This window comes from Tribolium castaneum, chromosome 1 (assembly GCF_031307605.1).
Source record: "Tribolium castaneum strain GA2 chromosome 1, icTriCast1.1, whole genome shotgun sequence".
NCBI lineage: Eukaryota > Metazoa > Arthropoda > Insecta > Coleoptera > Tenebrionidae > Tribolium > Tribolium castaneum.
Window position 1 is genome coordinate 26,651,132 of NC_087394.1, and position 26,783 is coordinate 26,677,914.

The following is a 26,783-nucleotide window of genomic DNA, read 5'->3' on the forward strand; positions in this document are numbered from 1 at the left end:
TATGTTGGTATAAGTTACGGTATGTACAAATTGAAAACCCCTTTGTGAAAAAAACTTAAAACTTTAAAACCCTATTTAACCCGTTTAGAGGCTAATTAATTGCATAGAATTGCATTGTCACGCAGATTACGTAAGCATGTGAAATTTCAATACATTCCGACAACAGTAACCCTCTTAAATTTTGCTGGGACAAATCAACAGAGCAAGTTAAATAAAAGCAGTTGCTTGCAAGCCTTGAGGAGGGGAATCCCGAATTGGTCGGAATTGCAAAAATTTACAATTATTGCCAATATTTGTCAGCCGATCTTTGGTTTCGTTGACGTTTATGCTTTCCTAATGAGCCGCTATTTGCATAAACCGTCCGTGATTTAATTATGAATGAGCAAATTTCATGTGTCGCTTTTTCCTCTCTCACGCCGTAAATTTAAATCGCGTCTGGGCAAATCTTATCTCATTAGTATTGAATTTTTCAAAGCTGTTGAAAGCTCCCCCATTAGCATAAATATGTGGTACCGAACACTTTGAGCAATCTCGAGAGTATCGATTATTCCACACACGGTTCCGTCGTCGACACACAAACTCCGTTTCTGGGAGAGAAAACTCACATAACGTCACTTCAATTTCCCTATAAGTGCACAAGAACACGGCTACAAATTGCCGCTTTGTAAACGGGATAACTTAACGCGTCCGTTATCCACAAATTCGGAGATTGTATTCTAATTCGGTTTTAGAAAGTCGCAGTTGGGACCAGTTGCACCAATTATTGCGACAGCGAGTCGTTAATTAACGGAAAAAACGTTTTATGATGAAAGTACAATGTGGAAAACGACTGGTTTGTAATTTGTTCGACATGTTTTTTATTTATACGGTGACAAGTTTTGGGATTCGAAAATGGGCGAGAGCCGGGATACCTTATCTATAATGACCTCAAGATTTAATCCAAACGATCGCGACATTAAAAAGTGTTGATAAAAAACGAATAAAACGCTTCGAGATTCGTTAACAAGACGACATTTTTCAAATTGGAGGTTTGGCCAAAACACACATTTTTTACCACTTTCTCTCATTACCGAAGGCGTAGCCACACAAAAATAATTTACGAAAGTTAATGGTTTTATAATCTGGTGTTTCACACGGGACGGTCACTTAAAACGCACTTAATCTTACGGGTTCTGCACGAAATATTAAATGTTGTGAGAACAATAGAGCAATTATTTATTTTGGAATTATGAGAAATGAATAAAATCTCAATAAAACCGAGTTCTAGTGACCCCCAACATGGTGACAAAACACGTGTCGATAGAATTTTATTATTTTTCCCAACGATAAGAGAAAAGTACCAAGTACCACTCACTTGGTAAACAACCAATAGCGGACAGTGTTTCAGGATCACGTGATCACGCACTTCCATATACTGTATCTTTTTTTGGAAGAACCTTTTACAAAACTTGCAAAAACTGGCTTTTAGCTAAAACTCTGATTGGTTCATTTATTCAACATATTATTTTTTTGGAAAACGGAGAATTTCGCACTTTTAGTTCCTATCAAACTTTTATTTTATTTACTTTTTCGATGATTGGAGTTTTTTTTTTGGGCAAATTAAACACTCTTCAAAAATTAAGAAAAATACTGTTCAAGTTTCAAGACTTTTTGACTTATCCAAAAACTACAGAAATATTTATTTATAAAAAAACCTTTCTTGGAGAATTTTTCAGTAGTAAACCAAAACAGTTTAGCAAATTTCTATATCATTCAGAATATTTTATGCGTCTATAGGATAAAGGTTTCTGATTCTAATTTTCCATTGCCTATAAGATAATATGTAAATTTTAGAATCTAATGAATTACTTCAATTTAAATGATTAAAAAAACTCTTTGATCGCAAAATATATTAAAATATCGTGTATTTTGAAAGAAAATTTACATAATACAATTATTGTGAAAATTAATTATTTATTAAAAGTGGCTGTTCTATAAAAACTAAGAAGTAAGTTGAAGAAATCGTTTTCTTAAGGCACTTTTCAGCAGTAAACTGAAATAGTTTAATTTTTCGGGAAAAGTCAAAATCTAATTTAAAAATTTAAACTACTATAACCCACATTTTTTTTCAGGATACTTTACACGTTCAGAGTAAAGTTTTCTGATTCAAATTTTTCATTATCACAAAATTTAATAAATCCAAATGAAACGAGACGATTTAAACGTAAAAATCTTAGGAAATTTTGAATCTGTAATCAGTTCTTGCCTCTTTCCAATAGTTTCTGGGCTATAGTTAGTACCTAATCAAAGTTTGTTATTTTTTTACCAAATATGATCACTGGATGATCAGTTTTTAAAATTGTTTTAAATTTTTGGAAAAAATCTAGAGCCTGAAGACAAGTGAAGATCTCCGAAAAATGATTGCTTTTAGGCAAAACAAGATTTTGTCTCTGGGCTATAATTAGCCTGATCAAAGTTGAGAGTTTTTCCCAAATGTGATCACTGTATAATCAGTTTTTAAAATTCTTTGAAAATTTTGGAAAAAAGTCTAGAGCCCGAAGACAAGTGAAGATCTCCGAAAATGATTGCTTTTAGACAAAACTCGATTTGAATTGTTGATGATTGGTTTATTTAATCAAGACAATATTTAAAAAAACAGATAATTTTGCACTTTTTTCAAATTCTTTGATTATTAGAATGTAGTGGATTTTTATTTCCTTTATTTCTTCGGTAATGTGAATAATCTTTCGTTGTTAAATCAAGCAAAATGCTTAAAAAAAAAAACGTTTGTAGTTTCAGAGAAATTGAACGGCTTGGTTTTAATATCTTTATTTGAATATATTTTAGCACAAAATCTGTAACATTTTTTATTTTGTTTAGTCGTCTGATTGTAATTTTCCCCTGCCACAGGACTGAAATAAAAGGAAACAATTGTAATAATTTCTTGTCTCTTTCCTATTTTTATGGTCAAAATTTAACAAACTTTACAAAAATTCGATTCTTTTCTGGTCAAGTTTACTGACCTTAAAATTTCTCAAACTGAAACGAAATTATTTCACAGCTGATGGTGAAGTGTTTGAAGATCAGTTTTTTGCCCCTTTCCAATAAATTCCAGGCTATAGATTAAAGTTTAGCAATTTTCCCAAAAATTATTTGGAAAAATAATTTTGAGTTAACACAGACAAGCCCTTGATGTTGTCTTCTTTATTTGATATTCAAACACTTGAAGAATGCATTTTGTCATTTGGTCTCGACTTGAAGTATGAATGCACTTAATTTGCCGAATTTACGCGCATTTAGGGTGTGTTTCTGCACGTACTTTATGCCGTTGCAAGCGAGTGCATTTTTGTCGCATAAAGCTCGCATTTTATTAGTCAGCGAGGCATATTTTATTCTAGAACCACTCTGTAACTTCCTTATGCGCTTTTTATGGAATAAATAAGGAAAAAGCTCGTGCACAATACCAACAAGTTGGTCCGTACATAACACTTGGCGTGGGACAAAAAACGTCCGTTTCTTACACAGAATGTTGTACATAGTGTCGCTGAAATAATGGATGAAGTAACTAATTATATCCGTTGTAAAAGGCTGTAAAGTTGGAGCTGAAAAACGCCAAACAATGAGTCGAACCACGGCATGCGGTTGCCGACTGAGCGACAAGAATGTAGAAATTGAATTTTTATTGTCACACTACGGTTTTTAACAATAGTGATGCGTTTTTGCAGAGTTCAACGAATTTTGGGTAATTGCTCGTTTGTTCGTGCGTTTTGCCAAAACAAACGATCTAACTTGTTATTAAATATAATCAGATGGCTCGACTAATGGCCACTCTATGCTAATCCGCGAGATTCCCGAACATAAATTATGAACGCTCATTTTTATGCAGAATTTATGTTTACTTTTGAAAAATGCAAGGTCGTAAGTCACGCCGCTAGTAACATTTCCATTAATGTTAATTAGACACGAAAACGGCTCTCAAGTTACTTGACAAAATTTTAATGGCAATTACACCCAACTTCAAATGTTAACAAGTTTTTTGGAAAGTGAGGAAGTAGCTGCGATCGTTTTTTGCCCGGATCACGTTTCGAGGAATTCCAAACGCCACCACAACAACTGTAATAAATATCAAATTTTTTTGAAATTATTTATGAAATCTCTTTATTGCCGCGATTAGAATCAAACATGAAAATATAATAAAATAATTCCGTGAGTAACAATAATCAACGGACCGAATTATGCCCAGGTCACATTCCTTCAACTCCGTTATCTGTTTTTGTTAAAAATATTGCAGCGGCGGGAATGAGGCCGCCCTTTACTCAAATTTGCGGAAAAAACGTCAGATTGGATCACTCTTTCACAGACAACGCCTCTACAAAGTAATACATTTTTCATGCAATCATTACAACCAACAGCTGTCCCTAAAATATTTACGGTTTAGTTTTTAAATTTAAAATTGTAATTTGCCTCGTAAATGCTCCAGTGCACAAATAAATTATTATCGTTAATATGTAGACATTTGACATTTGATAACCGCCCGGTTAGAAAACAAATTTTTACAAAAATTCACCATCCGTTCCCAAATTCAGAAAACTGATCAAATGCGACAATTTTAGAGTAAAAATGGTGGAGACTTTCAGACGTAATCATTTCCTGTCTCTTTTCAATGTCCAAAATTTGACAAAATTTCTCAAAAATCAGGACCTCCCCTAGTAAGGTCACAAAATTTATTAAATGCAAATGAAAAAAGACGATTTTACCTCTTTCCTTCATTTTCCGGGATACCTACTGAACAAAATTTACAAAATTTTCCAAAAATTGGTCTTTGATCGAATGTTCTGATTTTAATTTACAATGATTACAAAATTCATTAGATAGAAATAAATAAGACAATTTCAACTTAAAATTGTTCAAAAATTCTAAATCTGTAACGAGATCTTGCTTCTTTCCAACAGAGCAGTTAAACAAAATTTGATTTTTTCAAAAAATTAAAATCGCCTCTAGTCAAGTTTTCTGATTCTAATTTTTCATTACATAGAAATGAAAAAAGGTGATTTTAACGTGAAATTGTTCAAGGATTTTGAATTTGTATCCAGGTTTTGCCTTTTTCCTTCATTTTCCGAAATGCTGACCAAAATTTGACAAAATTTCCAAAAATTAGGACCTCCTCTAGTAAGGTTTTATGATCCTAATTTTTTATGGTCACAAAATTTATTAAATGCAAATGAAAAAACACGATTTTGCCTCCTTCCTTCATTTTCCGAGATAACTACTGAACAAAATTTGACAAAATTTTCCAAAAATTGGGATCGTCTTTGATCAAGTGTTTTGATTTTCATTTATAGTGATTACACAATTCATTAGATAGAAATAAATAAGACAATTTCAACGTAAAATTGTTCAAAAATTCTAAATCTGTAACGAGATCTTGCTTCTTTCCAACAGAGCAGTTGAACAAAATTTGATTTTTTCAAAAAATTAAAATCGCCTCTAGTCAAGTTTTCTGATTCTAATTTTTCATTACATAGAAATGAAAAAAGGTGATTTTAACGTAAAATTGTTCAAGGATTTTGAATTTGTATCCAGGTTTTGCCTTTTCCTTCATTTTCCGAGATGCTGACCAAAATTTGACAAAATTTCCAAAAATTAGGACCTCCTCTAGTAAGGTTTTGTGATCCTAATTTTTTATGGTCACAAAATTTATTAAATGCAAATGAAAAAACACGATTTTGCCTCCTTCCTTCATTTTCCGAGATACCTACTGAACAAAATTTGACAAAATTTTCCAAAAATTGGGATCGTCTTTGATCAAGTGTTTTGATTTTCATTTATAATGATTACACAATTCATTAGATAGAAATAAATAAGACAATTTCAACGTAAAATTGTTCAAAAATTCTAAATCTGTAACGAGATCTTGCTTCTTTCCAACAGAGCAGTTGAACAAAATTTGATTTTTTCAAAAAATTAAAATCGCCTCTAGTCAAGTTTTCTGATTCTAATTTTTCATTACATAGAAATGAAAAAAGGTGATTTTAACGTAAAATTGTTCAAGGATTTTGAATTTGTATCCAGGTTTTGCCTTTTCCTTCATTTTCCGAGATGCTGACCAAAATTTGACAAAATTTTTCAAAAATTAGGACCTCCTAGTAAGGTCTTATGATCCTAATTTTTTATGGTCACAAAATTTATTAAATGCAAATGAATAAAGACAATTTTGCCTCTTTCCTTCATTTTCCCAGATACCTACTGAACAAAATTTGACAAAACTTTCCAAGTTTTCTGATTCTAATTTTTCAATACATAGAAATGAAAAAAGGTGATTTTAACGTGAAATTGTTCAAGGATTTGGAATTTGTATCCAGGTTTTGCCTTTTCCTTCATTGCTGACCAAAATTTGACTAAATTTTCCAAAAAATTCTTCTGATTCTGATTTCTAGTGCCCAGAAAAGTGACTCACTGGTAATTGAATGAGACGATTGTGACTAATTTTTGACCCTTTATAATATTTTTCGAGTTATTGATCAAAATTTGACAAATTTTTGCAAAAATGAAATTATGATAACTTATTAAGTTTGTTTCCACTTGCCTTGTAACTGCCGCAGGGCGCGAATAAATAATGATTGCAAATATGTGGACATTTGACAGTTTAATAGCCGGCAGGTTAGTAAAACATAGACAACAGCGTAGTAAAAAATAATTTAGTGCAAACGATTGCAATCTGCAAAAGTGCATTTTATATAAAATTATAGCGTATGTAAAAAGCTTATTAATTGTAGGTTTCTGTGCAAATTATTTCATAAACTCATGCTAACAACACAATTAACACATATCAAGTTAATGTATGCATAACGACCTGGTATGTGTAATCTGCTCGTATAATTGCCCAGTTTTATATTGCGAGCCAAAGTCCGCAGTAAGAAATTTGAAATTTCAGTGGAAATGGCAAAGGTTAAAAAATAGATTTTCGAGTCGACATTAATGGCCAATTGGAGATTAACTTGCAAGGTAAGGAACATAAATCAGTCGTCATTAAACATAAATACACGTGATAATACAATAAACACAAATATTATCAATGAACAAGTGTCGTAAAGATAATTTACAGCTAATAAAATTGGCTTTTTAAGAGGGAAGCTAGGTTTTATTAAAAATACGTTTCCCCGTAAAAATTTATGTGCATTCGATGCGTTATCATTTCCGTTGTGTTGTCGTGCCGGTGATTAATGCATTTTTACATTAATTATCTGTCGTTATTAGAGAAAAAAACGTTGCAGTTAATTCATAATCGATAGCACGCCGTGTGTAATTAAAGTTTTGAGTTGAGATGTTGAGGCGAGATTGGAAGAGCGCCATATATCATGCGTTCTCTAATCACACCTGTATCTACAAGAGAAAGATCAATACAAATAGTAATTTGTACCCTGGATAGGTTCAATTACAACGCGGCCAACCTACTTGCGTTTTAATCTAAACATGCTAGTTCGACGATTGTTTTACTATTATTGCGGTCGGGTTGCTCAATACAGCCGGCCTACGCTACTATGCTATATACCTGTTTCTCAAAATTAATCGATTCATGTTTTCCAATATGAGCCGATAGCGGAATTGAGCGTAGGTATCCCCAGCTATCAGTTCCCAGAGTACTTGAGATGAGGCCTGAGGCTGTTTGAAGGCCAACATCAGCTGAGGACTTTCAAACAAATTCAACGTTTTTGCACAAATTCCAACAGTATTTGCATTTTTCAAACAAACTTGTCTTGTGCAACGTTATGTCATTAGTCTTCCACCAAAGTATCGACAAAATTCCGACAAATTTTTCAAAAAACGTCTTGATTTAACTAAAATTACGCTCCACGTGCTTTTATTTCTTTAAATATTCTAATTATCACAAAATTCGAGATTATTCCAATGGAATCTGCTGATCTGTATGTACAGTTTTTGTTTCTTTCCTATATTTTCGAAGCGACTAATCAAAATTTTACAACCTTTTCGAAAAATTCGGTATGTCACTGATCAAGTTTTGAACTGAGAAAAGCCTGCGGCTTTTAAAGCTGCAATCACCTTTTGCCTCTTGTCAACATCTATCGAATGGTCAAAACCCGGAGCCGCTCCGGGTAACGGTTCCGGCACAGCTAGTTTTTCACACAAAAATTCATAACTCAAAAACTAAAAGTGCTAGAGCTACACGGTTTGTTCCAGCAAGTTCTACAGTTCACTATATGTATGTACAGTCAAACATAGTGAAAATGACGCCGACCCTTCTAACCGCAAGCAGACAGTCGTAAATTATCGGATTGCAAACTAAATGCAGTTTCAAGATAAATTCCTTTAAGTGCCAAGCTTACAGAAAGCAAAATTAAAATTTAATTGAGAATTAAACTAATTCGAATTAAGTTGCCATTTATTTTGCATTAACAAAACGTCAAGCTAAATGAAAATGTAAATTTTTTAATGAAAAAACCATAGAAAGTCAGCAATTTCTTATGTTTATTTTTATTCATAGGTGTTTGAAAATTTTTATTTCCACACAATAGTTTGACAAATCCAACATAAACTGATTCAAATGTAATTTTTTAGGTGTCAAACCTAAAAAAAAAACGTTTGAGTTGTTACTACATAAGCGTCCATTAATAATAATTTGTCTTTTGTCAATTTCATCTTATTAATGCATAATTTTCTTTAAGAAATGGTTTTTGTTAAATTGTTTACTATTTAAAAAAACTCATCATTTATTCATATAATTTAAAAATATTACAATTTTCAAAAAATAATTTTGTAACAGAATTAAGAAATTTCAAATAATTTTTTTTCTGGTTAAATACCGGCTCATAAAAAAACTTACCATGAAATTACGTCCGATATCTAATTTACGACTTTGCCTGCTTGCGGTTAGAAGAGTTCAGCATCAACATCAGGGGCAGGCGTCATTTTCACTTCGTTCGACTGTACTATGCAACAATTGAGTTTTCTATTTTTTTATCGTCTAAAATTGTTGTTACTTTATTTACCTTCAAAAAATAACAAAATAGCAAAAATTTTTATGGACTTGCTTAGGCCTTTAGAACCGTCTAAAGTTCTTAAAAAAGAGTAACAAAACGTCAGTAGGTTGGATTTTTCAAATTTTTGTAAAGATTTTGGTCGTTTTTTCGATAGTCTTTTCGTAGGTAAAATTGTAAGATTCTGCCTCTATGTGGTTTTTATCTCAAACCATTATTTTGCGAAATATTGATTAAAAATCTCGAAAGTCGTCTAATCACCGGAAAGTGTTTCATGGCCATTTTTAAAGTCATAACTAACTCTTGCAAAGAATTAAATTAAATTGGTAATTACTTTGTATTAGCGGTTTTGTAGTTACGATTTCAACTAACCGAGGATTTTTAATTTTTTTACTGGAAGAAGTTGTAAATACGTTTATTTTAAGCTTTGTTAGAACATTCCTGGATGTTTTGTTGCCGAATTCTTTGAATGAAATTAGTTTTACGAGTATTTGGCAAAAACCTCCCTTCCTTTCTTGGTATTCTAATTATACCCTTGCGCATGCATCGGCCCAGGTCGCGCTCATTGCAGTTATAATGGGGGGCAGTAAAGCCGTAAATGACAGTTTAATAAGTGTGGCAGTATGGCAGCGGCTTTTGGGTGGCCAATGGTTGGCTTAATTACTCGATGGCAGTCCGTCGATTGCCACTGATTAACGTGGATAATGGGCGTTTGGTCGATAAAGCGAGACAAAAGCCCAAGGGTTCCCGTTTCGGGCCAACTGAAATCGGCAGGGTTGGAAAAGGAGGGGCTTTTTATATTCCATTATGTGGTTCTTTCGTAGTTAATTTAATTCGGTTACGGTCGATGATCAACTCGACTAAATGAAGTTGTTTGCCTAATAAAAGGAATTGTCAAGTGCCAATTTTGAACTTGTGGCGATATAATCGATGAGCGTTTATGTCCGTCTTCCTCCGGGTTTATTTTTAGGTCGCTAATTAAGCGACTCGTGTTTCCTATTAAATTTAACAAAGTGCAGAATTAATTAAATTGTAAAAACTTGACTTGTGTTAGTTTGCTGGATGATAATTATTTCAAAATATTCCGTACGTATATTATTATTTATGCAAATGGCCGAGGATGCAATTCTGATAAAGTATAATTTCTTTCGAATTGGTAATTAAAAAAGTCGGGTTCTGTAAACGACGCACGTAGTGCATGATTAATTGGCAGTTAATGTCCGCTTCCATCCTCCATAAATTCAAGAAAAATAAAAAAATCGCGAAAAAAATACACCGGCATTTTTGATTAATTATTTTGTCGCAGAACATACTAAAGCATGCTTTTTCTGGTGGTGAAAAATTAAATAAATTATTTATGAAGTTGGCAGATCACAGTTCTTATTTCACTTTCAATCAGTCATATCGCTGGGTGGTCAGAATAATATAAATGAAATACGAGTAAACCCGAGATCAATTATGCTCAAACTTCCAGACTCTTACTCATTCAACAAATACATTATTTATATTTTGGTGTAACGTATTTTTTGTTGAAATGTGTATTTTTAAGACAACCAACTGGTTTCTTAGCCTCCTAAAACGATTAGAATTGTCACAGAAGAATTTATGCCCACAGGTGGCCCGCTCGGGCCAGGTTTAAGGGCGTTCAGACCTTTTTAACGTCGTTAGAATTAATTAATTGGAAATTGGCCACAGAAAAAAATTTCTGGCAAAATTTTTTTTGAAATAGGTACTCCCAAATTTTCGATCATAAAAATGCCACCCAATTATTAGCTGAAAGCAAAAACAGCCAAGTCCAAAATGCTCAATGTTCACGACTAATTTAAAACAAAAATCCTTCTTTAGTAACCAATGTCACAATTATATGAGCGGTTATTTTGTTATGAAATTTTTTGTTGTAAGTGAATCTAGCAAGTTAACAAAAAGATATTTGATTTTATTCTGTTTAACAAAATTAATAAAAGGCACTAAATGGACTTATTTTTTTTGGTGGTAACATTTTAAGCCTTCTTTTTAATATCTGAATTCTAGATTGTAAACACTATTTTAAAACACGTTTTCCATAACAACGTATTTACACTATTTTAAAACACGCTTCCCATAGCAACATGTTTTAAATTATATGATATCATACGAAAACCCTTTAAGTTCTCGGGTGTCTAGGTATGCAACTCGCATGCGCTCGTTGCATAGCGACAGCCCTCGTACTTTAAACTTGTGGTTTCGTACTAGTATTATTAATAACTATTAATGAGCAAAAATAAATTAAGTCCACACTCTAATGAAATTTTATTAAACAATTAAAATAGGATATTTATTAAGTAGTTAATTGTCTTCTGGAAATCTTCAGCATTTTGAACCTAAAGAAAATTTCTGTAATAATCGTGGTATTCCTCTGGTGTCCATTTAAGTTCAAATTATTTTTTTCTTTAACAAAAGTGATGTAACATTCAAATAAATGCTCCAAAAGCCCAAAAAGTCTTCTAATTTCATTGAATACACATTAAAAGAAGGATTTGTATAATTTCTATTAAAATTAGTCCAGTCGTTACCGGTGAAAAAAATTAAAAAATTAAAATAATTTTCCAATGGTCACTATGATTTATAAATAATTTGGACTTAATCCTTTGTCGCTCTAAGTTTGCGCTGGATTTATAAAACTTTCAACATCTGTAGTTTTTGTATATAATGCCGTTTGCAAGATTTTATACATAATTTCAATTTTAATTATTATTTTTTTTTGAAAAAAATTGAAATTTTTGAAAAAAAGGCTGTTATTGTCGCTCTCAGGTACAGTGGAGGTTTTTTCATTTAATTTTTTAAAATACTTTTGATCGGTAATATCACAATCAAAGAGACAAAGTTCCTGTATTCTTTTACATCAAAGAAACTGAAAATTATTGATAATAATCATATATATTAAATTTTAAAAGTTGTGATTTTTATACGTATATTCAGAAATCTACAAAACTGATCTGTAACATTGTAAAAAAATCCGTAGTTAATAATTAAAAATAGAGGTACAAAAGAGTTTTGTATTGATAATTGTGTTAAAAATGAGGATGAATGTTTTTATTATAACATGAGGTCGAAAATATACACAATTAGAGCAAGCCTTGAAAGTGAAGAATAAGTTTAGCCACATCATATAAGACGACATAATTTCAAAAGTGCGGCCGTAAATAAACGGTTAAAATGTGGCTAAAGTTGTGCAGGCACAGCTTGCTCTAATTGAGTATATTTTCTATCTCATGTTATTTTTTAGAGGTTTCCTGAAACATTTTATATAAAACGTACCAGGAATCTTATGCGCTATTTTGTATACACTCTGTATACGCTTTTTTCTAATTAGGAATATTTAATTAATAATAGTACATAGTCATTCATTCACTTATTTGAAATGGAAAAAGATAATATTTATCCAAAAATGATCGAAAATTTTTAACTTTTGTTGGAAGGAATGTTTGTCCACAACATGTGATAAAAGAGGTTCTCTGACAAAAGTTTGACGTTATTTATTTTGGGGAAAAATGTCTACTGTATGCAATTTCGATGCCAAATTTTGCGAAACCCTCGTGCTCCACTTCCAAATTAAAATTTGATAAAATTAGTAGAACCCGATTAAACCACCAGTTTTGTGGCGATAGAACCCAGCTCAAAACAGAATTAACATATTTTAATTTATTAACTCATTTGGTCAGGTACAAGCACCGGAAGTGTACAGGTGTTCCCCTAATCAGAAACGGTGGATCTTCCAACCAAAATGCTCAAAATTTTTGGTCGCGTCACTAAAATAGTCGTCACGAAAGTGGACACAGCGTATTAAATATCGAACAAGCTCAAAATCAAATAACACTACACCGTCCAAACAAACAAAGTGAAATACGAGCCTACTCACCAGGGGAGAGTAAAAGGCCGAACTTTCGACGCCTATACTGGGATAGGGGTTTTGGTCCGTGGAGGGGTAGGGGGCGCCGTAGACACCGACACTTCGGGGGTACTGCAGGGCCGCAAGTCGCGCTGGATCGTACTGACAAGAGCAGACGCTTTGGCCCGTCACGGGGTCCGTGACGAGGGGTCGCCCCGACTCGCAGCACTGCGTCGGGCCCGTCGAGGACGTGCCCCCAGGTGACAGCGTCCCGGGGACGCCCGCCGACCCGCCGGGGCTCAGCGAGCCGCCCCCGGACGCGGGCGACGACCCCGAGTTCGTCGTCGGCTGCCCCGACACCAACAGCTGAAAAAAATGTTTGCTGTTATTAAAACCCCAAGAAAAAAAAAAGGAAAAATTTTGGGCTGTGTTATCTCAAACTATTAGCCCGCTAATGAGTTTTACTAGTAAAGTGGTGTGCCAACATGTAATGCTGATTTTATTTGCGGAAAATCTCGCGAACAGATGTTCCATTATATTTTTATCATTCATTACGACATTATGTAATGTGACATAAAGTGATGGAGTTTGCGAGAAAATGGGAAATTGATGTATCGCCTCTTCACGTTAATCCCGATTGAAATTTTGTCGCAAATTCTCGACAATAAGGACGCTAAATCGACACTAAAACTGCTAGTTTTTACAGAAAACCATAAAATATGACAGAAAAATGACCAAAGTAATTCTAAAATTACATACTTTAAAAAATTGCATACTTTATACAGAGTAGCCACGTTTTCTTTGTACACCATTAAATTTTTATTGTGTGATTTATTGCGGGCAGGCTGTAGACTTCCAGATGAACCGATCGGTATCGTAAATATTTTTGAGTCACCCTTATGAAAACATCTTATTGCTTATTTTAAACACCATTATCTGTTGTAAAACTTTTTGGTGTACAAAGAAAACGTTGCTACAATATACGCATAAACTTAAAGATCGATAGTTTCTGACAAATAATAACTTGCCTAACGTAAAAAAGTTATTGTATAGTTATTTATTACACAAGACGATAATATTTTATTTCATCTTTAAGAGCGTTTGCGAAGATAATGGTGAATTTTACCGTCGTGTACAATACAAAATTTTGTTTCATTCTTCATTATTTCAATTAAATTACTAAATTATTTTGATTGACAATTATAAACATAAAAAAATTCAACAATGAAAAAACGTCAAAAATATAAAAACAACAATGGTTGTGAACTTTATTTCTCTAGACGAAAAAAATTCATTTTACCATGAAGTAAACAGTCTATAAAATACCATTTTATTGTAAATGGCACTAAAGCGGTATAGGTACCTGTACCTTAATGATCTACTTCCTTATTTTGGCACTTAATAATGACAATGCAAAAAAGATGAAAAAAAGTGATAATCAACAATAATTAGCAACATAAATAAAATGAGATTTTTTCTCTTTAAGGAAATAAATAGGTACGTCATAATCCAATAAACTTGCAAAAGTTAAACGGTACCTACTTTTCGAAAAAATCCAACAAAAAAACTAAAACTGTTCCGAAGTTAGGTGCGTCATTTTTCGATGTTTGAGATGTTACTCAAAAATAACTTTTTTAAAAAATTTTAATTTTTTCGATTTTGTAAAAGTAGGTGCATTTTTTAAAAATTTGAAAAAAAATAAACACGATTTTCACACGGTTAAGCGGGTATTCAAATAATTTTGAACCATGGAGGGAGAAACTTGTGGAGAGAAGGTGCCCTATAGGGCTATTGTTGGGTTCTTTGCGATCTACAAACACCTTTTATGACCCATTTTGAATTTCCTACCTAAGAGTACCATCAATACGGATATCTGAACCTGTTTCTAAAAATCAGCTGATACCAGAGGCGTATCGTGAATTGTATATTTGTGCTTTAAACATTTTTTTTAATATTATATTAGTTTTAAATACTGCATTTAATCATAGTGCATTTTTTAAAAATTAGAAAAAAATAAATACGATTTTCACACGGTTAAGCTGGTATTCAAATAATTTTGAACCATGGAGGGAGAAACTTGTGGAGAGAAGGTGCCCTATAGGGCCATTGTTGGGTTCTTTGCGATCTACAAACACCTTTTATGACCCATTCTGAATCTCCTACCTATGAGTACCATCAATACGGATATCTGCACCTGTTTCTAAAAATCAGCTGATACCAGAGGCGTATCGTGAATTCTATATTTGTGCTTTAAACATTTTTTTTAATATTATATTAGTTTTAAATAATGGCACGTGTTAATTTTTAGTATTAACGGTTAGTATTTTTATAAAATGTATTTTGACTATAGTGAGTTGTAAACTTTGGAAGTGTCCCTAAAATTAAAATATGTTGACTACGCCACTGGTTTGAAATTTCAAGTAGGGAAGAAAGTTAGCGCGCGCACGTCATAAAGGTTTTTGTGCAAAGATCACGATTTCTCGCTTATGCTATATAATAAGTACCTCTTTTGCATTTAACTCATTGTTGATCATAACCGAGATCATAACTTTTTCTTCACCTTGTCTTGGTCTTAAGACCTTTCGTAAAGTTTTGACTTGGCCAAATATTTATCATAAGATCAGCGAGAGTGTTACTGTTTTGCTCTTTTTAACGAAACTAAAAATAAAAAATTCTTGTCTTGTTGGCCTTTGTAGAGAAAAGTGCTTCTTATGCAGGTATTTTGAATACAGTCATTATTAGTATGGTGTATAATTTTTTGAAAATTGTCAGGATCCGTCCCTGCGTTTTAGATTCGTTTAATTAGCGCAAGTTTGCCGGCTGAAATATGGCCATCCGTTAAGAAAATAAAATTAATTAGGACTGAAATACTCGTGGCTCGGTGGAAGTGTTTTTATACTAATTAATATATTCTTTAAATCGTAACCCAAATTATCAGTGAAAGTTCCAAGACAATAAAACGAATAATACATTATGGATGGTGCTGATATAATTGGGTGTAAGAAAAAATTGCCAAAAACTTGTTTGGCCGCGACTCAAGGAAAAATCCTGCGAAACACCGAAACTACATTATCACGTTTTGACAAACGAAATTATTACAGCGGGCATTCATGCAACAATTTCAAGTCAAAAATAACAAAAACACGGTGAATTATTGGCTATGCTAGAGAGGTTTCACAAGCGGGACAATAAATAAGACAGATAGATACGTCGCGAGATTAAAGCCAGAAAAAACGTTTTCTATCAACCCAAATTTATTTCGGTTTAAATAATGCCACCTGATGAGAAATGTAAATGTGAATTTGGGTAAACAGCCGTAGTCAAAACAAGCAATTTGTTGGCTAATCGAACCATCCCTTGGTCTAATATTATCGTGGTGATTTGGCGGCTTCAGAAAGAGCGGCATGATGGAAATTACCGGCGAATAGAAGAGTGCTGGGCAAATGTTTGCGGCCCTCTCGCTGTTTACTCAACTCTTCATACGCACGTGAGTTCAATAGCAATCGCTAATTACTCGGACGGGTCAGCGTTTGATGTTTCGACGCAAAACCGTGGGCTTTCCTACGAGGTCATGCATTCAACAAAATACATCAGCCATTTTGTATGCCCGAGAACACAAGCTTCAATTAAAACGATGGCATTTTGATGCATGAGATGGGTGAGGACTTGGCTCAGGGCTCAGAGCGCAAACGCGCAAGAAACTGCACTAAAATGGGGCTAACCTAGAGATTCATTCCTGTTTTCTCACGATGTTTTATGTTTTATCCTCAACTATTCATTTTTTAATAGCATAGCCCATGCATCGTAATTATTTACACTATATTAGCTGTTTCAAAACTATAAAAACGCCAACGTCACATTTTACTATTATTTTAAATAAAATTGATAAAATTGTAAAATAGTTATTAGTGATTAGATCTCTCATTGAAAGTATAAATTACATTAGCTATTACTTTTTTGAAGTACATGAATAATTTATAACAGCTAATTTTGAGAGAAGTTGGCGTTTTTATAGTTTTGAAACAGCTGATAGATATGTAAATTATATTCAATATTTTGTAGAAAAAAATCATTGATTTCTAAAGGCAATACATACTGTCAACAAACGCTTGGTTTCTTTCTTACGTTTTATTCACCCTATACTTATACAGAAAGTTTAAACAAATTTGTCCATTAAATTAAACTTAAACTAACTTATCACCCAAAATTATTTTAAATTAACATACAAATGAGTCAAATTTTTACAATTTTTATGTTGATCATAAAATAATGATAAAGTTTTATTAGCCAATTTTGCTCAAAGCTTTTGAAATAATCTGATTTCGTTAATTAAAACACATTCTTTTAGATTTTTTTAAATAAGAAATAAGTAGGTACTACTTTAAAAAAGACACTCTGTTAATAAACTGTCGTAGAAGAGAACATGATTCAATATTTTCCCGTTTCATTTAGTTTTTTCCAAAAATTATAAACTTGTAAAACCTATCTACTTAAAAACTATATAATATTAAATTCTGTTTTGCGCTCGAGGTATATACCTAATTATTAGTTTACAAAACGTTTTTTGAAAATAAATTCTTAAGAAAATTTACCTTTTTTTTAAAATAAGCCTTTCAGACGCAATATTCTAAGACAAAGTACAATCCAATTTGAACGTTAAGAGCAAAGAGAAAGCGTTCCCGGACTTACCCTATTGTGAAAATATTTTTGTACTAATATGTTATTCCAATTTATTTTATGTTTACACAATATTTATACTTCGATAAGTTGAAAACAACATCTAATTTTATGTTTACATATCTACATAAAATGAATTACAAATAAAAAATGTAGGTCAAATTTTTGTTCAACTAATGCACTTTTTGTGGTAATTGTGGTACAGTTCCGTCTAGAACCTTGACATTTTCGTTTAAAATCCGTTATAGATAGTAGATGTTATCTCTGCATCTGCCACCAAGGCAAAATGACTGGTTTATTGTGAAACAACAAGCAAAAGTCTTACCCCTCGCATGCTGATGATCCGAAAGTGTTAAAATATGACGGACTAGACACTGGGTGTTTGTTTGACGACCGAGTTTACAAAGCGAGTGACACTGTTATTTATGACATTGGACTCGCTACCTTGTTATTAAAGTGTAGTTGTTAATTATTTAAATTTGTGAATAATAGGTGAATTAAGATAAGAACGAAACGGCAATTTTAGTTGACAATTTAATTATTTTCTACAATATATGCGCCCAGATATGACAGCAATAAATATCAATTCAATTCAAAAGAGGAACGAATTAATTTTTGATGTTTATTGCATTATTGTTTTTTGGGTAAACATGCCGTTTCGGTGGGAAGTGACAATAGTTATTTACAAAATCGAAATTGCTTATATTGTAATAAAATTGATAGCAATTTTGTAATTTTAATAGAAAACTAATGCAAGATTTAACGCGCACACGCCCACCGGCCGCGAAATATTGTTTTGTGCAAAGTGAGCGAAAAATTGAGCGCACAATTAGATACAAAATGTCATTTCACAGATTACTGCGAATCATTTTTATTGCAACAATCTGATAACGCTGAAGATCGCCCAAGTTGGTGGCCGAATTAAGAGACACTATCGCACTAATTATATCTCGGAAAAATTTGAAAAAGCGGTCGTAACTCTGCTAAACTACGAACTGTCGCAGTAAAAGCCCAGCAGATGGTTAATAATAACACGACAGCCCAAAAAAACGCTCAATTTCATCAAAATCAATTATAATTTATTCAAGTGCTTCGATACGTTATTTTAGTAATAACATACACTTAATGTTGGTTTAATTTCGCGACTCGGTTAATTATATGCGTCGATTCTGTCATGCATAACTTTAACACAGAATCTTTAATGAAAGATTAGTGCCAGACATCGAATTAAAAATTAATTAAATTTGTCTCGAGGTTTAACAAACTCAGCCGTAATTACAACTTTATGAACGAGTCATTAATGAAGCATAAAGCACAAATCGGCCAGTTTTGCCCATTTAACCAAGCCGAGTGAATTATCAAGTAGGCCAGGTGCCGACGGCTCCTACGATTGTGTACCTGGGCTTATCCAATTAACCGTTCGATCATTTCTCGAATGATGAATTCGATCGAATTTGAGTTAATTGAACCACAACTAATATTTTTTATCATAACATGTTATAGTGTTAAGGTGCCTTTAACGTTAATATGTCAGTTAAAAAATAATTTCTCGATTTTTTTATCAGCATGCGATCTCAAAAACTAGGAGACGAAGTTTGTCTTCATTGTGATTTTTTAAGGTTTGTAGTACAGTTGGAGAATATTAAAATGACCCATTTGACGTACAACTTGTCATTTCAATAAAAATATTTTTTTATTGTGGAATACACTTGTAATACATGTAACGTTATTTAATTTTTACTTTTTTAAACACTCAGATCTTATTCTCATGTTGTAAAAAATATACTAGTGATATTTGTGTCATAAAATTTTATGGCAACTGTGGCAGTGTTTGATGGAAAAGAGTGGTCCAAAAGTGGTGCTTTGGGTGCGTTTTTGCGGTTAAAAATTGCGTGTTTTCGAAGTGAACCTACAGGAAGTACCTGAGAAGCCGACGGATACGAGTACCCAAACTGCGCATAGGCTGCCATTGCACTCAGTCTAAAAACTCGCCCCGAACAAATCACAGTCACCCACACACTAAAAATCCGAGTGGTCCCACAACACAAAGCTTCATGACATGTCTATATTCTCGCCTCAAAATCCATCGTGTCACATGCAAAACAAACACCATACGATCTATACGCCACTGCGATCTGATAGCGACTGGAACAGACAACCAGTGGTGAGTGCGTCGGAGATACGCCGCCCCTGCACCCGCGCCGGAGGGCGTGGCGAGCGCTCGCGACCAGTAACTACACGAAAAAGGCGGCGCTTGCGTTGCTACTCGGCCGACGATTGCGTCCCCACCGCGCGTCGGCCGGCCTGGGGGCGGGGCGCCCCGCCCACCGGGACCGAAATGAGGGGAAACATGCGTGACTATCTTGTTTATGGGGCTCCACAGATCCGGACAAATCCCACTTCTATGCAACAAAAACGCTAACTGAATTTATTGGATACAAGGTGTTGTCGGAATGAATCGCTCGCATCATTTGTATTCGGATTCGGACGAATGATGCTCCGCTTTTTACATGGAAACCCACTTTACACCTCGGCCCAAACGGGCTTATTGTCACATGTGTCTTTACAACACTAAAGATACGGACGCATATGCTCAGATATGTTTATTAAATGGACACTGAGTCCAAGTCGAGTTGAGATAAACTGACACGATGGGGACTACTCTAGTTTTGGGCGGATTTTTTCACGGAAATGGGCTTGGTGATGGGGCACGTTTAATTGGTAATTTATTTTTTTCTCGCCGACGATTTATCAAGCCTACACGAATGTCACGGGACCACACAACAGATAACACAGACCAAACCGTTTTTCGAAAATAAGTGAGTTTGTGGTTGGAATTGCGCAGAGATAGGCTTATATGAAAAGACGAAACATCAAAAAAACATTTTTTTTACCTAGATTGTTTAAAAAGTGAAAAAGTCTATATTTATACTTTGTTTTTTTATACCAGCGGTAAAATTCTGTATTCACCACTGGGCCATACTTAAATAAAAATACTTATTTCCGGTCCGCATTCTTAAATTTTAGGTAAATAGACTGCGATTTTCTAAAAGAAAATTGCAAATAAGTGGTAATTTTTGCCGAAAACACTTTTTTTTTACGTTTGGATTTATTAAGTATTTCTAGATTATAGGTAATGTTAACCCATATAGGTAACCGCGTTTCCTGAAACACTTTGAACCACTTTGAAACTAGATCCCTCAATTTAGATTTTAAATTAAAATATTTTCTATTTTAAGTTCCAAGAAACATTTTTTTTATTTTTAGCTAGGTATGTTGTTGGTATATTTTAAATAAAATTATTCTATTTAACGCCAATTTTATCCCAATTTAAATTCACATTAGTTGGTCTTTCATTTTAAAAGAAATCTTTAAATAAGTATCATTGAATAAGATGTCATTTTATCTTAATAACACCCTGTATTTGGGGTTATACACTAATAGATATTTTTAATTATGCAACAACAAAATGTTCAAAAAATCTTGACTAAGGCCCGGTTTCTGGTACAATTAACTCTCAGTTAAATTTTATCTCTCAGTTAGTTGCTAAGGTATAGCGTATCTGATTGGCGTTGCTATATTTTAACTGGGGTTTAAATTTATCTCTCCGTTAAATACATATATTTCCAAAAATTGTGGCAAAGAATAATGAAGGTTTAATGTAACAATATCCATGTAATTCTTATTGAAAAAAAAAGAGAAAAAAGATTCTTATGATTTTGGAATCCATGCAGGGACTTTTTTTCTGTTGTATATTCCGGTACCCTTACACATTTTTTAAGAATCTATTTACAAAAACAAATTAATCGATTACCTAAAGTCTTTGCCCTTCCCATTTGAGTAAACATTATTTATAATTTTAAATTAAAGTCAGAACAACATTCAACCAAAGTATTTAATATCTGATGAATAAATTTTGCCAATCTTAAGAATTGCGAAAATGTGACAATTTAGGCAGTTCGCATGCCGCTAAGAGTCAGTGAGAAACTACCTAATTAGAATAGTTTTCATAGTTTAACATCCTGTAAATTAAAATTAAAAAATGTCTTGTTTAAATTAATATTTAATTCGTCCAGGTGCTTGTTGCCATTCTGCGTTAAACACAGAAACGTCATGTTGTCAGTCTTGTTTAGCCCGATAAGCGCCTATCTAGTGTTTCCCTGTTGTTACTTCCTTAATTTCGCAATCCGATTGTAGGAAATGGCGTCGAAATTCATAGGGCAATATTTCAATTGGACGTTTATTTACAATTCAAAGCGTTTGCCTAATAATATGCCGAAGTACAACACAAGGTATTGTCTCGGTAGAATTCTACTTACGGGTTATTAAAAAGCAGTTGGTCGTCATTTAAATTCCAGAGTAGTTTCTCATTGTTTTCAATGAATGGACCTCCTCGCCTTATAAATAAGAAATTACAAACTCATTTGTTGCTGGTCCAAACAAAGGCTATTTTCAGATAACAGATAAGGGAATTACAAAACGTTCGTGTGTGAATTGATGTTATTGTTGAAATTTCGAATGAATCGGATGATTGTGAATGATACATACCAACACAAATCATTTGGTTGCGTAAAAAAATCTTAATCTAGTAGCGAAATTACTACGTCTAATTTAAATAAAGTTTCAGCGTTTTGCACGTTTACGTACAATGTCTTTGAGGGTTTTAAGTGACGGAACACGTTTTGCGAATTTTCCCTTGTGACTGGGATTCTGACTCACCTCGTAATTATCTAGTTTTAAAACTGACAGAAAGCGCATCCATCATGCACGCTGCCTGCTTTTACCTCTAATGGAAAATTATTGCAAATATTTTGCTCAGTCTCGATTTTCATCAACAACACTAAAAATCAACCTTTCACTATTTCTTGATCCCATAAGCAAAAATAAACTAATGAAATTTTTCTCTCTTTACATGCATGCTACATATTTGGAGATATTACTATTTTTAGTTTATTTCTATTTCATTTATTTGTGTAGTTTTTGTCTCACAGTCTTTTTGACCACATTTGATCAATTAATTATCTCCTCTTAAGTGTTATTTTGATGAAATTTTTTGTTTGACATAACAAGACATTTATTCTATCAAATTATTCTATTTTAATGAAATTATTTTTAACAAAATTCGCTGCCGTTTCGAGAAAATTTTATGATAAAGAGCAAAATCGTGCTCTACATAAAAAAATTCAGTTTGGCTTTTTGTAAAGCAACATATTAAATGTGATTTCAGCTAGTTCGTAAGTTCTAAGTTCGTCACATTTAGATTCAAGAAATTTTGTTTGTTTATTTATTTAACTACGTATATGTTATCGAAAAGTTAGATAAAGAACATTATATTATATTATTTAATTAAATTTATTGATTACTAAAAAAATATGAACAACGAAATACTTTAATTTTTGGGCTTATCTATTTTTCTTTTTTTTTGCAGTTTTCCTGATCTTTGATTTGCCGTCCTATTCAGCCTGTGCCTAAAAATCTGATACTGCTTGTGGTAAGTTTAACTATTTGTTTTTTCAGTTATGTATTGTTATTATCTGACTGCCTTTCAAAAAGAATGCTTAAAAGATAGGAGTTTTTGAAACAAAACAGTACCTAAAGGTTTGGAGAATGTTTGTCTAAACCCTAAACATTCATATTCTTTTAATGATTGTGTACAAACTTATAGAAAAAAATTTATGAACAAAACGAACAATGCGGGATCTTATCTTGTTGTTAATAACTAAAACGGAGCCAATTTTTGCATTTTTCTAGTTTTTTTAAATAACTTTTCTCGTCAAGTTGAAGCCACCAAACCTAATTTGTTTATCAGACTTAGCAATTTTCCAAAAAGAAAACATGACTGTGTTAATATAGATAATGTTTTTCTTTGAAATAGAAATTCCAGAATTTAATTTAGTTCTTTCAGCAAAATATGATCTTTTTTTAGATGGTAGTAAATGTTACTAATAGATCGTTTGTTTTTTCTACTATTATTGAAAGGTTCTCTATGTGCATAGTAAAAAAACAACGGTATAATGAGATTTATAAGAAAATTCCGATTTTTATGATATTTACTGTTGCGATTTTAATAATTTCCATAATTTGGAGAAGTATTTTCATATTTGATTCACATTACTTCGAAAAGTCACATCGTCGGACTTAGAAGATAAGTTCATAAGTGTAGAAATGGTATAGAGATTGCCCAGGTTCCATCTACTGTTCAGTTCTAAAAAATCTATTTACGTATTTTCTAAAGTTCTTTACAATTTTAGATATGAACCGATAGTTATCAATATTATTTTGAAATTTCTTTGTTAGAAGTCATCTTTTTGATAAAAAAATCTTCTTTTCTGTGAATTTTGTCAAATTTTAGTCTTTTTTATTTAGATACTCGTAGCACATTAATGTGGAAAAATACATATTTCATTGCATGTGACGACGGTATTTCTTTCCCAAAATACAATGTGTTTTTAAATGATTCTCATCTAGTTAACTTTGAAATTGGTTTACATGTAAAAAAAAATTATGCCGCTCTGCTCATTTGAATCCTTTGTCAATACATGTCAAATCTTTCAGTTGAGAAATTCAATTAATTTCTTTTAAAAATTTCGTTAAAATGCAACTAAACTGTTGCACCATGCAAGAAAATACTTTTATTATCAAAGCTAATTTCCGAACTGGGGACATAATCAATTCGATGTCTAAATGCCTATCATTAGTTATATGAAGCGGCATTTTCTGATTTTACGTGAGAAATTCAGAGACGACTAGATGAGAATCATTTAAAAACACACTGTATTTTTTTAACGTCTCGCCTTAGAAATGAGGAATTTTCGGAACTTTATTCCCTTCTTTGAGAAAGTATTACTAATTTTTCCAGGGTCTCGTATGTAAATTTGACAATAGCCTGTGTATTTATTTTTAAACTTCCGACTTTTTTTGTGTTACAACTTTTTATTTTTGTATTTAATATTTCGGGTCGCATCAAGATAAGTCCATAAGTAAATACGGGTTGGCCCCGGTTGCAATTTACTCTCCAGTTTGAAAAAAGTAATTCTACAATTTCGTCTAGACATTTCTTTCCAAAAATAATATTTGTTCCTTTCGCTTCTTCAAATTATAAATTCACTTCTGTATCGAACAAATTGTTCCGTTTGTTGCTTTGGATTTTTCTGTGTAAAGTATTAATTAAAGAATCCATAAAATATAAGCTTACAACTGCTTATTTTTGCCAGCAATTAAATTCTGCTAAAGAAATTACAGATTTCCGTTTATAGCGTCCAACACCTCAACCACACGCGAGATGTTAATACAAAAAATGCCTTCAGTTTCAATCAAACAATGTACATGAAAAAAATAAGACATGAAATTCATAGCCGTTACTATCTCGTTAAATATATTACAATATTTTAGAAGAAGAAGTATAACGGACCCACCGACCGGATACGTCAGCTTAGATACTAATCCATATGCATTTAAAAATGGCAATTTTAATATTTAATGTAATGTAGCACAAGTTGTGTTTGTGTTATTTCGCTGCAATTAAAACTGATGGACTTTTTCAGTGTTTGGGGGGAAAAATGTCACTTAAGCCGGATGTGCACTTAGTATTTTTCAAATTACCTCGGATTAGAGACAATTGATTGCTATCGAGTCAGGGATGTTTGTATTCCACAGGGGGTACTGTCAGTCTATTCATAATATAAGTTTGTCATTCGGAATTCCTATCATTGCTAAGACCATGGGATAGGAACGGGAAATACCAACGCCAGGTAGAAGAGACGATTATGCTTGGCGCCGTCGGAAGTACGCTAATATAATTCAAAAGTTTTACCATCACAACAGACTCGTTGACTTTTATTATGGAATACTTGGGCGCATTTTTGTGGTGCAGATTTTTATTGGCGCTGATTAACAAAGCCGTCGTAAAGTAGGTATTTACAAGTCGAGAGCTTTACAACGCCCATAACAATAAAATGGGCAAAAGAAGCGGTTCCGGTGGAAATTTGTTTATATAGAATAGAATGACAACCAACGATTTATTAAACTGCGGGCTCTCGTCTTTATTAATTTTCTAATGATGACATAAGAAGCCCGAGTTATGCGCATATGCAAATCAGCGACACGAAAAATGCCCAAACTTCAAATAATCCTCCACAATAAGTTAATTTCGTTAGATATGCATATTAGTTCCGCCGAATTCGAATCGAATTAATTCAGAGCCTCGACTTTCAAATTTAATGTTCATTTGATTGGCCTTAAACAGTTTCCTTTATCACAGTTTATGAAGTTATACCATAAAATGTGAAGTATAATTTGAAATATTAATAGATGGTCGACACCTGCCTTATAATGAAAGGTTCTATGAAAATGGTCGGAGGCCGTAATCACAGGTTCGTTTTTAGAGTGTCATTATAGCTTGCTACTTATAAATGATACCATTATTTGCGCGAGTAAAAATAGACAGCTGGAACGTATCCAGAAATGGTGATTTTTGACGATTGCAAGGACATTGGACCCATTTTCGTATGGTAATGGCTCACATGGATATCGGAGATTATCACACGGATACGTGAAAAAATAACACCTGGCCCCTCAAGTGGTTGATGCGTTTTAATTGATGTTGTTACAACGCGGCGGAATTTTTTCATAAAGATAACTTGCGCACAAGCTCGCAAACAAGATTTAGTCAAATTCGTGTCAACCATTTTCCCATAATAAACCCAACTAATTACACTAGTTTACACGATTTATTTATAATTTCGTATGGATTTGGACTTTGGAGGCAGATTAAAAAAAAACATTCTTAAACCGCAAGCAACAAACTAAAAATGAGTAATTTTACTTGATTCTTAGATAACTTTCCTTCATAATAGTAACTTTTCGGCAGAAAATGCTGTTAACATAATGAATTTCATTTTGGATTTTTTTCTAATTTAGTGAAAAACGGTTCCAAATTCACAGCAAATAATATCTACACTTTAGATCTACCTTAACTATTTTCCACTTTGTTTTGGCAAAATCTTTAAAATTCAGTCATTTTCTAGGCACAAACCTCCAACACAAGCGCAAGTAACACATTTCACACTTAATTTACAATTTTCTAAACTTTAGCAAGGTATTTCTAATTTAGTAAAAAAGTCCTTTATTTAACTTCCTAAATACACATTTGGGACCTTATTTAATAATTTTACAAGTTGTTTTGATTCGAAAGCTTTTCTAAAACTGCAAAAACTAACGCGTTTCGGACTTATTTAACGATTTTAATTTTTTTGTCAAAATCT

At 32.8% G+C, this 26,783-nt stretch overlaps 1 protein-coding gene across 4 annotated transcripts in view; it reads right to left on the reverse strand.

Annotated features, from left to right (window-relative positions):
- Nucleotides 1-26,783, reverse strand: part of LOC652944 (homeobox protein araucan) — a 79,663-nt gene that overhangs the window by 33,364 nt on the left and 19,516 nt on the right. The window contains exons 1-2 of one of the 4 annotated variants that reach the window (XM_008194186.3): nucleotides 19,443-19,683; nucleotides 12,874-13,209 (exon numbers count right to left, since the gene is read on the reverse strand). In XM_008194186.3, coding sequence (XP_008192408.1) covers nucleotides 12,874-13,209; nucleotides 19,443-19,490 — 384 coding nt within the window. In that variant the 5' untranslated portion in view covers nucleotides 19,491-19,683. Of the gene's footprint in view, nucleotides 1-12,873; nucleotides 13,210-17,845; nucleotides 17,966-19,433; nucleotides 19,684-26,783 lie in introns of those variants that run through there. The other 3 variants (XM_008194183.3, XM_064359699.1, XM_008194178.3) reach the window with 3 other exon arrangements.